The 16,420-nt window shown below is 46.3% G+C and overlaps 2 protein-coding genes across 4 annotated transcripts in view; one reads left to right on the top strand and one right to left on the bottom strand.

Annotated features, from left to right (window-relative positions):
• Nucleotides 1-16,420, bottom strand: part of LOC126545157 (uncharacterized) — a 221,138-nt gene that overhangs the window by 139,455 nt on the left and 65,263 nt on the right. The gene's annotated exons all lie outside the window — the stretch shown is intronic.
• Nucleotides 1-16,420, top strand: part of Gpa2 (Glycoprotein hormone alpha 2) — a 103,733-nt gene that overhangs the window by 50,870 nt on the left and 36,443 nt on the right. Inside the window, exon 2 of the mRNA XM_050192935.2 lies at nucleotides 9,902-10,012. Within this exon, the coding sequence (XP_050048892.1) occupies nucleotides 9,913-10,012 (100 nt within the window). The 5' untranslated portion in view covers nucleotides 9,902-9,912. The remainder of the gene's footprint in view (nucleotides 1-9,901; nucleotides 10,013-16,420) is intronic.

The following is a 16,420-nucleotide window of genomic DNA, read 5'->3' as shown; positions in this document are numbered from 1 at the left end:
AATGAACGCTTGAATAAAACATTATAAACAAACAAGCATGATTCTTGAGAGCATGCGGGGTCATTCATTATCAGAATAAAGGTTTAAAAATATCACAGTTCTACCATGAGGGCGAAATGAATGCGACAGCAGCATGTTAGAATATTACACTAAGTGTTAGACTCGTAGCTGCAGTGGCAGTATTGAAGTAAACGTAAGCTAAGTACAAATGAGCTGTTGTGCTAGAGGTCGTCTCTCTGAACCGTGCCATCGGACAATTTCTTGCAGGTTTATTAATTAAAGCCAACGTCTTTCTTAGCGACTTTACCACCACTTTTCCGTATCGGGTATAAACCTCTTTACTGGGCCGGAGCTAGTGAACAGCCGCGCCAATAAAATTACTTCATTTTAAGGTTTGAGCTCTGTTCTTGTTTCGCACTTCTAATAAGTAAGTATGAGAAGATTTAAGGTGGAAGTCATGCGCTGCCGGTGTTTTGTTTCATGACATTTGTTTGTGGTGTCCCATTCTCAAAATTCTGAGGAATAGTTTTGCAAGAATTTAAGACCTGGTATGAGAAATATTAGTGATATACGAAACCTCACGGCGTCGACGACGGCAAAAATCCACTTGGAGTGTCCATATAGTTGCTATCGCAATAAAAGCAGCCTCGTGATCCTGTTAACATCTAAAGCGGAAATGCACATTGACAGCAGCGATGGCAGAGAAGAAAAAAGGCACTCTTTCTTTTGTGGGAATGTTTGGTCCAGATGGTGCCACTGTTACATAAAATCGTGCTGCCGCCAATATTGACGCAAACAATCGTATGCGAAGAAACAACTTACTTTTTTTTGGCCTTAAGGACTGCGAAAAAGAAAGTTGGGAAGAGTCTGAAAAACAGGTACGAGCCCTTAACTCTACTGAGCTCGGTGTGCAACTAGACACAGGTAGTATAGAACGTGCACATCGACTCGGAAAATACTGTACGGATAAACAGCGCCCAATCATTATTAAATTAGCTCATTTTAAAACAAAAGAAAACATTCTGTTGTGTGGGACCAAACTTAAAAACACGGTCTACGCAATCAGAGAAGATTTTGCCCCTGAAACTCGCCTTGCTCGTTCCAAACTTCTGCAGTTCATCCGCCCCAAAAAATGTGCCTTCAAACTACGACTTGATAAGCTGCATGTTGGAAAACAGTGCTTTACGTACAACCCCACTACTGACACGGTGACGGAATGTACGGCACGTGTTCCCAACGCTGACAGCAGTAAATGACGTGCAACAAATCATGTTCACAACAGACGTCCTCCATCTTACCTCGACATCCATATCGCATTTACCAACATAAGGAGCGTAATTCCAAAACGTGACCAGCTTCTTAGCTTCATCGACGACATTGACGCACACATTATCATTCTAACTGAAACCTGGCTAACTGAAGATATCCTCGATAACGAAGTCCTTCCCGCTAATCTTAACTTCACCATGTACCGTCGCGATCGCAGCAACCGTAGAGGGGGCGGTGTTCTAATAGCCGTAAGAAATACATTGTCATCGTCCTTAGTATACCACGACGACGTACTCGAATTATCATGGGTTTGTGTTCATACCTCATCTGTGAAAGCTATAATTGGCATCTGTTACCGGCCACCCGATTGTGGGACATTTTTCATCAGCTCACTCTACCGTAGTTTAGCGTATATCAGGGATAACTTCCCCAAATCACCTCTTTTTCTATTTGGCGATTTTAATTTCAACCAGATTAACTGGCCTCTACTTAGTGTACCTGGTAAATCGCAGTCCAGTGAGCCCAAGCAATTCCTCGATCTAACCCTCGATTTCAGTCTCCATCAAGCCATAACACTTCCGACGAGAGGGAATAACACCCTTGATCTCTTGCTGACGTGCAGTCCTGAAGACATTAAGGGTGTAACGGCTCTTCCTGGACTAAGTGACCATGCACTTCTACATATTTCCATATCATTACTGCTGAAAGTTAGATCAACCGCTGAAAAGATAATCTTTAATTACAATAAAGCGAACTTCGATGCCATCAACGCGGAACTTACGCGGTTTTATCAGCATTTCCGCGAGTCTTATCTATCCAGAACAGTTAACCATAACTGGGAATTATACAAAACAGCAATGATAAACCTCAGAAACAAATACATTCCAAAAATAAATATTAGGTCCGATCATAGCAATGAGTGGTTTACCGTAAGCCTGAAACGTCTCCTAAACAAGAAAAAGCGCCTTTATCGATCAGCAAAAAAATCTAACTCCCCTACTACATGGGACCGATATCATCAATGTACAAAAACGTACATTGAAAACTTAGCTGCTGCAAAAAATAAATTCTTTTCCATCGATCTACATAGAATCCTACAGTCGAATCCCAACAAATTCTGGCGCATTCTATCCCCTAGGTCTCGCCCGAACCAAATAGCGCTTATGGGAACTAATGGAGAACCAGTCGAACCAGATCAGTGTGCCAGCGTTTTGAACCGCTATTTCGTCTCGGTGTTCTCTCCTGTAAGCAACTCTACCGCCATAACTTCACCAGAATCCTCATCAGTGGCGATGCCTATGATCCAGGTTGATACTAACGGTATCAGCAACCTTATTGCTTCTCTAAAACTGTCGTCGTCAGCAGGCTGTGATCATATCAATAGTAAACTACTAAAAAACACATCAACGACTTCGGCTCAGATACTACAATTGATCTTTACCCAGTCTTTACAATCCGAGGAAGTTCCGGATGATTGGAAAATTGCCCAAATCATCCCAGTCTTTAAATCCGGTGACCGCAAATTAGCCTCTAATTACCGTCCTATTTCCCTAACCAGTGTGCCATCAAAATTACTCGAACACATTACATCCACAAACCTAATGACACATCTTGAATCTATCAACTTTTTTTATTCGCACCAGCATGGTTTTAGGAAACACCTTTCATGTGAAACCCAGCTTGCAGAGTTCATACACGATTTGCTCGAATCCATGGATGCCAACCTCCAAATAGATGCTATATTCCTCGATTACTCCAAGGCATTTGATCGGGTCCCACACAATTATTTACTACAAAAACTTTCATCACTAGGAATACCCGTCAACCTAATCCGTTGGATCGAAAATTTTCTTTCAGGGCGCAAGCAGTTCACTTCTACAAATGATAGCCACTCTCCTCTTTCCAATGTAACATCGGGAGTCCCTCAGGGCGCCGGCCTGTCACCACTACTATTCCTAATTTACATTAATGACCTCCCTTGCAATATAAAATCGGAATTACGGCTTTTTGCCGTTGATTGCGTCATATACCGAGTGATTAGGGCAACCAGCGATTCATCTTTTCTTCAGTCCGATCTTGACACTGTCTCCTCTTGGTGCGATAAATCCCTCCTCTCCTTAAACATTAACAAATGCAAATCCATGTCTTTCACCAGAAAACGCACCGTGATTCTGCACCAATACAGTATTGGCTCATTTTCCATTGATTCCGCATTATCCTACAGATATCTTGGCCTCCATCTAACACCATCGCTATCATGGGTAACTCACGTTCAAAACATCTGTGCTACAGCCTCTCGCACACTCGGATACCTGCGCCGTAACTTGAAAGCCGCATCCCCCGACATAAAAAAACTAGCATATATAACATTCATTCGCCCAAAAATAGAATATGCCTCATCCATTTGGCACCCATCACAAGCGTACCTCGCCGCTGACCTTGAAGCCGTGCAGAATCGCGCCGTCCGATTTATATCATCATGCTATTCAAGAAAAACCAGTATTACCGCGCTGAAACACTCCCTGGCCATCCCATCACTCGAGTCACGCCGCATTATATCTCGCCTCTGTCTTCTTCATCATTTTTACTATCACCCACACACTAGACACGAAAAGCTGCAACCCCCGCACAGGACGTCTAGCCGCCTAAGCCATGACCATAGCATCGCACGCATCAACTGTCGCACCTTAGCTTTAAAGTCATCATTTTTTCCGGACGCGATAGCACTATGGAATGGCCTGCCAAATACCATCGCATCATGCACCAACCGCAAATCATTCCGGGATAAACTAAATGACCATTTTTCATGAGGGCAAAAGGTTCCTGTCATATTCAATTCGGCACTCTGAACAGCTGATTATTTTTTATTTTTACTTGTTTCCCGTGCGATGCCTTTTTCATTGTATTTTTCTCGTGTATTAATGGAGTGTTTCATATATATATCTATATTTTTTCTTTTTTTCTCATGTTTCAATCCCGTGAATTTTACTTTGCATTGTATACGCGTGACAAGAACATTTAACTGTTACATACTCTTTTTTTGTTATTGTTCTCTTTTGTCAACTTATTCTTTCTCTTTGACCTTGATTTTGCTCCCCCCTTTTGTAATGCCTTCGGGCCTTTAAGGGAAAAATAAATGAAATGAAATGAAATGAAATAGAGCTTGTTCAGATTTAATCCCAGGAGAGCACACAGTTGCAGCATCGATAATAACAATACCCCTTGCCAAATGTCATGTACGAGTGAAACTTGAGTGCGAATGATTGCAGTTAAGCTGGGAAATTCTGGCTTCTTGAGCGACGCCACGTGCTGTATGCAACTCTTTATGGCATGAGTGGAATATGCGTCGCCTATGCTTTATGTTCTTGCTTGGTGATGTCAAGAAGGTTTCAAATTAAAGCATCCTTGGATGGCGCACATGTGACGATGCAAGTTATTCGAAAATTATTCACATTTGGGAATGCTGACTGTTCGATTCGAGGACCGAATCAAATAGCATAATATTTGATTAATTATGAGAAAGTTTCGAATATTCGCACACCCCTACGTCCCAACGCTAGGGAAACGGAGAAGTGGGCTCCTCCTTGCACCGTGTCTTACTGCGGAGAAGCCAGATTTCAAACACGTTTTTGAAGGAGTGGCGCACGTCAGGTAGGACCGAGGCACGCGTCAGGTGGCAATTACTCTTTCTTTTTTCAGTTGAAATATCCAACAAAGGTGAAAGAGATGGCACGAAAAATGTTTCCATGATTGTTTAGGGACAACTGCAGTCACGTGGCTAGGTGTTTAAAAAGCCACATATCGTGCGATTAGACAAATAATTAGCAATGACGTGTTGATTGATGCACAAATCATCTCCGTTTGAACATGTCTTGTTTGGATTTGTTTAGCACTAATTTATGTGGTTTATGGTGTGTTGACGTCAGAAAAAAAAAATGAAGTTGCCGCAAACGCATTCAGGCAATCTGTCACACAATTTTTTTTTTCTTTGTCCTTTTTGTTTCGGTGGTAGTAGAGACATCCGTCCATATAGAGGAGAGCACCAAAACCTTTTTGAGATGTCGGGTAAAGGTGCGTAAACGTTTCTCCTCCCACAACTTGTGCAATGCCACTTGAAATATCCGCAAGGCAGAACGCTACGGCCATTCCGTCTGAAAATCAGAAAGAAGACTGATTGTTTCAAAGAAAATTCCTGTCTTTCCTTTGCTGTCATTATATTGCTGCAGATGAAAAGAAAATATTGAAGATGGAGCTTTGAAAGAAGGAAGAGTAGGGTCATGTTTTCGGATAAAGACGGGGCACATTGTAGTTGCATTACGGTGTAGCTGAATGACCAGCGCGATGGAGGCGCGAGTGCTTTGCGGCAGGATCTTAGCCGGAAACAGTGCGAAGAGGCTGGACAGATAAAACGGGGCTACGCTGGGTGGGCTTAGCCCTCGTGCGCACCGTAATTACGCGAACAGCGAACACCGGATCCATCAGGCAGGCGCTGCACGTCGCCAATGGGGAATTGCAGCCAACAGGGCTTTGCGTTATATAGAAGGAGGCATGGGAGTGGAAACTTCTCTTCGGGCCCGAGACGTACTTGATTTCTCTAATTGCGCGCAGCGTGGGAGCAGCCTCGATTCGGCCTGTGGAGGCCCTGTCTTCGGAGAGAGAGAGAACGTCTAGGAAAAGCGCCTTGTCAGTTTGCCTCAAATTCTGTCCATTCTTCGACTCGCTTTAATCTCTCCCGCTTTGCTATTAAATACTGTGCAAGTATGGCTCGATTAGCGGGACTAAGTCACAGTCAGAAGGCTGTTTGTGTGTCGGACGTGTCTTAGAACATAGGTGTGCGTCCTACTCATCTTTGCGCTAAGAGAGAGAGAGAGAGAGAGAGAGAGAGAGAGAGAAAGAGCCTAGTGGGAGCTGAAGATGTCAATTCTACAAAACGCTGTTGGTACTTCATATAAGACGTTTTAATTTACATAGATAGCAGAACAGATAAAAAACTACCAAATCAAGCCCGTATGACTGCGAAAATGTTAAAGAAATACTCGCAATCAGACTAAGCCTTGTGGAAGTTCAACGTTAGTTTTGATTGAAAGTAGTGATGGGCTGAAAACAGCGTTGCGTTATCACCCCAAAAACACTTTGGCTGTTTTCTCTACATTTTAATTTTCTCGCAAGTCTAACAGAACAACACAACCTCGCGTCATTTGTTTTTCAGCCGCTCACCGCTTGCTTGCCGCTTTCAACAGCCTGTGACGGCGTGCGCGTAGCTCCTAGTACATCAGGAGAACGTATATGATCGAAAGGATCGTTCTCCTGTCTCACCGACGCCAGCTGCAGATTCCACAACAGAATCGGCGACGCGGAGTATGTCAAAACACACTCTTCGTTGCACTTAGGCTACACTAACTTGGCGAATCTTGTGCAGAACAATATTAGGAGCCTGTGCATGGAGCCAACATACATCTCCAGTTGCGTGTGCTCGCGAAGTATGACACCGCATCCCGGAGCACACCGAGTGTCGCCACTGTTGCAGCCAACTAATGATGCAGAGCACGAAAGGCGGCGGCCATGAACTGCGCGCCCTCTGGCGCCCCCCTATAGGCGACCTCCTGGGAAAGTCCTACATAGATCCGCTCATGCTAAGGATGTCTTGGAGAATATTCTTCGCTCCATCGGTTATTTTGTCTGCTTTGAGCGGTGTGCTGAGCAGGCACGCCCCATGTAGTAGACGTACAAGCGTAAGCTGCATCTATTTCCGTGCCATTTCGCTGGGATGTGAACGCCACAGTAGAGTTAACGGTGTGCATTTTTACAATTGCTAGCAAGTACAGCGGGGCTTGGCACTTTCGGAGGTGCCGGACGTTTCTGCTCATGCGCGAGTAAGAGCGGGCGCTAGAGAGAAAATCTGAGGGCTTCTGCTCCTTGAATATATGACTTTCCCTAGACACTACGGAGAAGTTTCTTTGCTCGTGCTGCATGCGTTTGTCCCTAGGGGTCGAGTTTGTTTACGCTCTGACGCTGGCTGCCTGTACGGTGAGGCAGTGGGTATGGACGCCCCATTTGCTGATCGCTGTGTCTGAAGGTACGTCGGAAGGACTTTCTCCTGCCTGCAGCGCTGGTGCTGAGTCATTCACGCGAGATTACACCTTTCTTGCCTTTTAGGGCGTTCTACCTTCAAAAAGCACCACTGATTTTTCTTGGGGAGCAGTAGGGGCCGTAGTAAAGGCCGGGCCTGCTCTCCCGGTGCTGTACCTTCGCTCTTGGCAGGCTTTTCGCATGCTGCTGTCCGCGAGTTTTCAGGAGCATTTTTTCAATGGGCCCCTTTAAGCGAAATAAACGCACAGCGCCTTAGCAACCGCGGTTTAACGCCACTGCCTGATGTCACGCCGTGAGGATTACAGGCTATGCGTTTTGACCACGTTAGGTTAGGTTAGCTTGGGTTATGTTAGCTTGCGTTTAGGTTACCATAGGTTAGGTTAGGTTAGCGTAAGAGGCGTTAGGGTGGCACGGCATATTCTCACAGCAGTTACGACGTGTGGATTTTTGTCTTTGCGCCCCGGCCACCTTAGGTTAGGTTAAAGTTAGGTTACGTTAGGTTAGGTTAGCGTAAAAAGCGTTAGGTTGGCGCGGCGTATTCCCGCAGCGGTTACGCCGTGAGAATTATTGTCCTTGCGTCTCGGCCATGTTTGGCTAGGTTAAAGTTAGATTAGGCTAGCTTAGGTTAAGTTAGCTTAGCGTAAGAGGCGTTACGGTCGCGCGACGTATTCGCATAGCGGCTGCAGGGTCGTCCAGCGTCAACGGCGGCTTTTCGGCTACTTGCGTTCAACCGCGGTTGCTAGGTTTTCTAGCCTTCTAGGTTTTTAATACATGCGGCCCGGTCTCTACTGTACTGTCCCTACTGCTCTCACAGAAACATCTGTGAGGTTATTTTCAAGGTACATCGCCGGAAGGCGCGAGAGAGCTATGATCCGGCACGACTGACTTAGCACGAGCGCCGCAGGTGCGAAACAGTCTGACACAGCGGTCGCCAAATGGGGCGTCAGCACCCGCTGCTTCACCTGTTCACCGCCCCGGCAGCCAGCGTCGGAGCGTAAACTCGACCCCACTCAGCAATGCCCGCACGCCTAGGGACAAACGCATACAACACGCGTTAAGAGACTTCTCCTCAGTAGTGCCTAGGCAGAGTCATATATTCAAGGAGCAAAAGCCCCCCCCCCCCCCTATTTTCTCTCTCGCCACCGCTATTACTCGTGCATGCGCACAAACATCCGGTGCCGCCAGAAGTGCCACGCCCTGCTGCACTTACAAGCAATTGTAAGGACGTTACCGGGGTGGGCAAAGAAAAAATAAAAACAAAAGAAAGTGTAACTGCCACACCGAAATGGGATGCGTTGACGTGCACTGTGAATAGAAAGTAGCGAAAAGCGAACGTCGTAAGTTTGCCTGACACGGTGAGCAGCTTTCATTGTATGGTCCGTGAGATCTGCTCGCGAAGAAACTTACAGTCTGCAGAATCTTTACCAAATATTTACTGGCAGTGTTCATTGGATGATTTGCAATTTATGTGTTGGCGATACTATTAGAGCCAATATTTTATCTAACAGTGCATGCATCTTGCATTTCTGCGTAACCCGTAACCAAGTAAATCTCCATTCGTACGTGTCTTCCTTCTTTTTTTTTCATGCACGAGCATCAAAACGCTATTTTTGGACACTTAACTTGCACAAGCTTAGTCAAGGCGGGGGCGCTCTTTGTGTATAAATTGGATGTCTCCGTAGCCTAAATCCTATAACTCGGAAGTTTAGTCCCACAAGGTATCAATTAACGTCACTGCAATGTACAAAAAAAAAGTTGCAGTTTCACCCGAAAGGCTAAGCATCGATTGCGATAGCAAATTAGTAGGCAGCAATACGAAGTAAGGATGTTAACTTTATCGGCCATATAAACTTGTAAGCATTCCCTTACTAACTAAATTAACAAGCACGGTGTCATGCGCGCACAAGTAAACATGAACAAATCTCGCTCAATGACCGCGTAAACTCACTGTCAAAATGGCGGTCTGAAGAAGCACGGCAGCAGCAGAGAGCGAATTGACCTCGGTGCTGTCTCTTGGCTGCAACGCGAGGGTCTAAAGCAAAGCGTATACGAAGCTACCGGCAGTTCGCGTACTTTGTCCACGTCGCAGATCGCTTTGAAGATACGGCGGCCGCGCGGCCGTGCGGCTGCGCCGTAAGCAGCAGCCACCTGAGTAGAAAGCCCCCCTCCCTCTCTCATCCCTCGCCTCACCCCCATGTCTCACGCGTGACAGAAGAGGGCACGCTTCCGTCCCGCTTTCCGCCCTCTCGTGCGCGAGATTGAGCCGCGATTGTCGGCTGACCTTCGAAAGCTTTCATTCGCACATACAGCGTGCGGCGCATGACGACAATGTTATCGTGTTGGGATTTTCTGCGGAACCTCACGGCGACGGCGTCGGCAGAAATGCGCTAGGACTGTCCATATAATTGTTACCGTATTAAGAAAGTAATATGTGCTTGCAAAATGGCTTTCCATTCACTTGCCGTGCCAAGAGCAAAAGTTAACTGCTGACTCGTGCAACAAGGAAGAACAGAAAGAGAATGTTCTCGTCGGTGTTTCGCAGATTGGCGGCGAATGGCTCGGAAGCAGCAGTGCGTCGCCATTGTTCTGGCCATGTTGGCGTTGGCAGGGGCCGAGGCGAATTTCTGGGAGAGGCCCGGCTGCCACAAAGTGGGTGAGTATTGAACATTCACAACGAGCTTTGGTTCACCTGCACTTCACGATGCTGCGCGTGCTATATTTTTTAATGCGAAGTGCCTTCAATTTGAAATCCTCATTCATATGTGTCTCAGAAGACTGCTCTACAAAATAGGCAATGACGAGACGTTAAGGAAAGAACATCATTCGAGTAAGTCGTACAAAATTAGGCGGAGCAACCGGCTTATGATCTTCCAAGGCACATGTTTCATACAGGAAAGCAAGCATTAAGAGAAACGAACAAGCATTTCGCATAAAACCGTTTAACATGCTTAAAATACGCCTCGACGTTGTGAAAATGCGCGGAACGATAGTTTATGTGAAAAGTAACTGGTACTTCAGTGGAACTACATTAAAAGTGCACCAAGAACTTGCGATTTTTGCTGTTTGTTGTACAAGCGCGCCTCCTGCAATCACATCAGGGGCATCTCTTGATAAGCTATTCCGTCTACCAAGGAGCGTACTCTCATGCTGTTTGGTAAGCAGTTAATTTTCTTATATTTCTTTTTCCGAATAGCTCGCACGTCATCAGTTCACGTTTACTACGTAGTAAGATGCAACACACAGGCCACCTAACCCCAATAAATGACGATGGAAGGAGTCCGTACAACGCACTTGGAATTCCCACTCGGGCAATTTAAATATGGGAATCCTTGGCTGTAGCTTTGATGAGGACGCGAGCGTGCTCGGCGTCAACTAAAGAGCCCATAACGGCGGAATTTACCGGAAATGTCATTCAGCAGGACTTTAATTCCCTTGGACATTATGTCGCGTAGTTGTATTCGACATTCGCTTTTGTTACAGTAATGTTGATACGCACCGTTGGAATTAATGGTGTGCAAACAATTCTGCAGGCAGCTGGTTTTCTAGTTTTGTTTCGGGTTGCACAAAGTGTTACCACATGGCTGGACGTGCCAATGTAAGACAAACAATTGTGCGTTCGACGGAAGCGTTTGTGTGGCGACAACGACAAGACGTCGCCAGCGATGATGATTGAATTACGACGGCAGGATGGCTGACATATTGTACTGCGTTAAAAAAAAAAAAGAAAACTCGCAGCCTGTTTTGTTGCGAGTATGCCGAGCAACCGCGCAAACTGTGTCAATCTCAAAGGCGGGGCAGTGTCAAAAATTGACAAGCAGCCTTCAATCTGGCTAAGAATAGGCAAAGGATGCTTAGCATTTCAATAGAAAAGAAAGCCAATACGAAGGACGAAAGTCCCTGAGAACAATCATTATCAATCGGTCAATTAGTCTGCGCAATGATCATGAGAACGAGTTAATCTATGATCACCACACGAATGAAAGAGACAGAAATACCGGTTTATGCTTAGTGCAGCAGGTCCTGTAAACCTCTCTGTCTGTTTCTGACATTCATGCGCTGCTTTCAAGCTAGCGCCGTTTTCATAAATAACATAAATCAACTAGTCCCACTTAATGCTCCCGCATTGACACCAGAGTCAACAGATTGCATGGCGGAGGGGTGTGTACTCACTATGTCCCTTAGAAGCCCGTCGTTGAAAACACTGGTAATTGATTCAGGAAGTGAACGCAAGCAAACAAAAAAGCGAGGTTTGCAGCGACGGGAGTCATTCTACGTATTTACCCGGTGTAGATCGTTGAAGAACTGCGCAATTTATGAATTTAGGTCTCTTTCCTCAAGTTTATTCATACAATCCACTTTGATTTTTACTTAACCGTTCCACTGAAGCAAGCGTCAGCAGCTGTTTAAATATCGGCCTGCTTGCCATATATGCCGTACTGCCCTTTCACTGCACCCCCCTTTTAGTCGGCGTCACAGGCTAATTTCAATCCGTTTACGAGCTCGAATTTACGATTCCTCCGTGGGCTGTTGTGTTTACGCTTCAGTGGAGGTAATTCCGCGTGGTTCGGAGTCCAGGAGGCACTGTAGGTAACGTCCAAGTGTTTTAGTGTCGTCTTCATTGCAGTGCTTGTTCTTAATTCTACTGCTGTCATTCGTCGTCCTGGAGCTGGTCACGCGAGTAGAATAAGCGCACGCACAAAGAAAAGAAGGAAATCACGTGTTTACAGCGAGGTAATGCGGATGGCTTGAGGAAGGAGTTTAATGCTTTGACCCGTTCGCATGCAAGGGTCGCGCTGTCGCTGCAATTGAACAGACGAAGTACCACAGCTAAAATGCTTATAGATAAAAATTAAATTAGGGCATTTTACGTGTCAAAACCAAAATTTGATTATGAGGCACGCCGTAGTGGGGGACTCCGGAATAATTTAGACCACCAGGGTTACCTTAACGTGCACCTAAATCTAAGTACACGGCTATTTTCGCATTTTACCTCCATCGAGCGCTTATATATAATCAGTGTGCTGTTGTTTATCAGAAGACATTTCAGATAGGAAATAAACATAAATATTTCTAAGTGTTCGCAATCATTAGGCTCCATATCTATCAGCCGTATTTTGCTATTCCTTAATGCACACATAACACGATCGCAGTTTTGCCCGAAAGGCGAAGCGTTCATTGCGATAGCAAATAATGAGACAGCTATACGAAGTATGGTTAGCAGTTTTATTAGCTGTATAAATGGGTGTAAACATACGCTTCCTAAATAAATTAATGAGCACGTTGTCATGCACGCACAGCCAAACACGAACGCATTTCGCCCAATGACCGCGAACACTCGCTGTCAGAATGCTGGTGTGATGAAGAGCGGCAGCAGCGGCGAGCGAATTCCCCTGCCTGCTGCCTCACGCTTCTATGGGCTTCTTCTAGTGTTATGAAGTCTCGGACTGTCTGCAAACCGTCCGCGGCTTTAGTCTGACTAGCGTTGACAGAAGGGCAAGTCACAGTTGTAGAGGGTGCTACGCGCCATCCGTTCTATATATGTGGTTGTCGAATAAAGGTGTGTGGATTCATTCGGTCAACACGGCTCCGGGTCACTTGGGTTGACGCGGTTAGCGTCTGTCAGCACCCCACATCGTACAACGGTGACGTGATCCAGCTGTTGGGGACTATCCGAGGTTTCACTCGAAGGTACCGTGACCGGAAGTCATTATCCTGGCTGCTGTGATCCACTTGTAGCCACTCACAGGTAGCCCCACTACTCAGCGAAATCACTTGCTTGGCCTTGGAGGCCACGTCAACAGCACAGTCTTCAAAAGTGACAGTGCTAAACGGCCAAGGACTTAGGCAAAGAAGAACACGACACTTCGTCTTAAGTAATTGTCCGTTTAGTGCTGTTACTTTTCAAAACGTGAATTACCGCTAAGTCGCCCAAGTTTTCCTTCTGGTGAAGGCCAACACAATCACAAGCCTTGCATCGTGGAATCGCAGTCAAATCGCATAGAACGCGTTCGCAAAGCGCAGTTTACGTCGCACTCTCACTCTTCGTGCCACTTAACCGCTGTAATTAAGCTGGCTCATTGCCTGCGAGGTTTAAGTGGAATTTCTGCACGAACGTAAGCAAAGTCGCGATCGCACACTCAAAGCTTGTGAGACCATCTACGAAAGGTCCGACGCGGGTCTCCGACAGAGCGCATGTGCACCGCCTGCTAATCCTGCACATCAAAAAGCAGCGGTCGAACTTGACAACAGAAGACACGAACGTATGAGAAGAGCAATCGCGGCAAAGCTCCGATTGTATAATGAACGTTGAACGTGCCGGCTTGTTGGCTGAACGTGTGGTTAGCGCTACGTGTGGTTGTTGCGTGCCTCTTCTGCGTCCTTGATTTTCGCACTGTTCCCTAGTTCTAGTTCCGATTGTATACCATACCAACTACCGGCGAGAAACAGATATGCACATTCAATATGATATACTTCTTCCCACAACAGTTTCGCTCACTTGAAAGGCAAAATCCACCTGTTTACTACATATACCGTGTGTTCCAGCTAACTTAAGCCAAGTTGTTCAACAGAGAAGGAAAGAAGATTGAAAGGACATCGTGCAACAGACCTGCGGTGGTCGGTGGTTAGAGGTCTAGCGACAAGCACGACAGGTCTTAAGTCGTTTCTTGCACAGTGTTTCTTAATCTATATTTTTTTTTCGTTGAAAAGCCTAGCTAAATTTAGCTGGGACATCCATTATAGCAATGAGCATAAACAATTTCTTGAAACGCACCATGAAAATTTAAGTATACGCGCCTGATAACGTTGCTCGTCTCCTAAAAACGCTAAGACTAAATCTGCAGCATTTACATGGCTCATGAAAAGCTCGCACGATGGCTCAAAAAGCACCGATGTTACCGACGGGATAGCTTAGTACACAAAACTTGCCGTCTGGAACGCGCCAAGTACGCTGGAGCTTCTATCATAATATGGCTGCAGATGCTGCACGCAATTTTTTCAGACATTCATCGTCTGCTAGCTACTTGCCCTGTATCGAGCTAAAATTGACTAACAGCTCCCTGAGTCTGCGGATGGTCCACTACTTCTGATCTGTGAAAAACAGACGCGATTCTTGCAGCTCTCGGACTGGCGGGTGGAGCTTCCGATGCTGTCCTAGAAAATCGAATGCGAGACAGCAGCCCCAAGCACTCAGGGTCTGGCAAGAGGCCCAATGTGAACTAGTCGCGCGGGAGAACACAGTGCATGCGAAACCATCACCCATCTCGGGGCGCCTAGACTCTTCGAACCCGCCGCAGATTACCTCCAGATAAGGCGTGCGCTGCCGCGCTCAGCCGCCGCAGCCAGAGAGGATATTTTTGCCCTTATCACCTCTCCATCTTATAGCGCCCGCGAGATGACGCCGCCGCATCAAGCGACCATCCTTCTCGGCTCACCTTCGCAAGCTTTCCCTCGCACCTACAGCATACGGTGCATGGTCGTGACGTTATTGCACGTGCACTTTATATGGAACATCAGGACGGCGCCGACGTTGACGGTGGGGAACATTCGCCTGGAGTGTCCATAAAATTGGTGTCGCAATAATAATAAATTTTGGGGTTTTACCTGCCAAACCACTATGCTTAAGGGGTGCCCTATGGTGGAGGACTCCGGAATAATTTTAGCCAGACTGGATTCTTTAACGGACGTCCAATGCACGACACACGGGCGGTTTCGCATTTCGTCCCGATCGAAATGCGGCCACCGCAGCGTGCGTTTGATCCCACGCCCTCGGGCCTAGCAGCGCAACGCCAAAGCCAGTACGCCACCATGGTGGGTGTTTATCACCCAGATCTATTATAACTTTCCGTGCTGCTTCTAACTCCCAGGGTAATTACATAGTTCGCAGGGAAATTGACATTTAAAGTGATAAACAGTGGACAAATGAAGGATGTCTCAGCCTGAAGCCAATGTTTCGACAACGGGACTTATAGACGACAGACAAGTCCCGTTGTCGAAACGCTGTCTTCAGACCGAAACATCCCTTCTTTGTCTCCTGTTGATTACTCTATACGGACATCGCGACGTGCTGAAATGCACAAATCAAGGCGTGAAGATTGTAAGCGTGCTACATTCTAGCGATTTTTGCCCTGGCTCTGTGCTCGCTTACTGCGAAAGCGGCATGCCTTCAAACCGGACACCGCCGTATTCTCACGAGCAATTCGCGCGGCGCTGTCTTCGCCCACCGCAGCAGTGCCGATTGTGGCTTCAAGATACATGCACAGACTCCACCATTCTCAGAGTCCGCGTGGGCCGGCAGCATGTGTATCAGGTCATTATACGTCATGTAATGGCGTGGAGCTGGTAACTAGCGGCGTAGTAAGTAGGCTTTATTTCCGTAAACATACAATTTATGGGGGATTTAAGGAAAAGTTACGCAGATCAACTTGACGGGCCTTAAAACCCCGTCTGAGGGCAGCAGCGGCAGGCACAGGCATGCAGTGACTTAGGACCGACAACAGAAACAATACATTTCAATACTATACAGTGTTGCCTTCAACTGGTGCCGGCAAAAAAGAAACTATCTAAGAAGAACACGACAAAAGATCAAGCAATCCGCAGTTTACGTATCAGAAAAAAGCAGCAAATTGCAAATTTTACAATTTCAAAAGGCAACATGAAACAGCAAATTTGGTCATGATCGAATTTCGCTGAAAAACTCATACAAACGCGAAACAGGGCAAGAAGTGACATCGATGTTATTGCGCATGAGTATGTTTAACAGGCGCGGTAAGCGATGATATAGCATTTGGAAAGCGTATACGCTTTCCAAATGCTATAGTTAACTATAGTCAACATAATATCGTTAACAGACCACGTGCCAAGGGATGGAAGACGCCGTCGAGGACGCCAGAGAATTAGGTCGTGGGATCAGGTTAAGAAACCCTCAAATGTACAATACAGGCGAGTGACGCAGCATAAGGGTGAATGGAGTTCCGAGGAGATGCTTTCGTCCTGCCGTACACATGCAGTGGGATTGGCGGTGATAGCGAAGATATATTGCTACGCATCGTCTGACTTTTCG

The sequence above is a fragment of the Dermacentor andersoni genome, chromosome 10, assembly GCF_023375885.2.
Source record: "Dermacentor andersoni chromosome 10, qqDerAnde1_hic_scaffold, whole genome shotgun sequence".
Lineage (NCBI taxonomy): Eukaryota > Metazoa > Arthropoda > Arachnida > Ixodida > Ixodidae > Dermacentor > Dermacentor andersoni.
The sequence above is the reverse complement of the archived record's forward strand: the minus strand, read 5'-3'. Positions and strand labels throughout refer to the sequence as shown.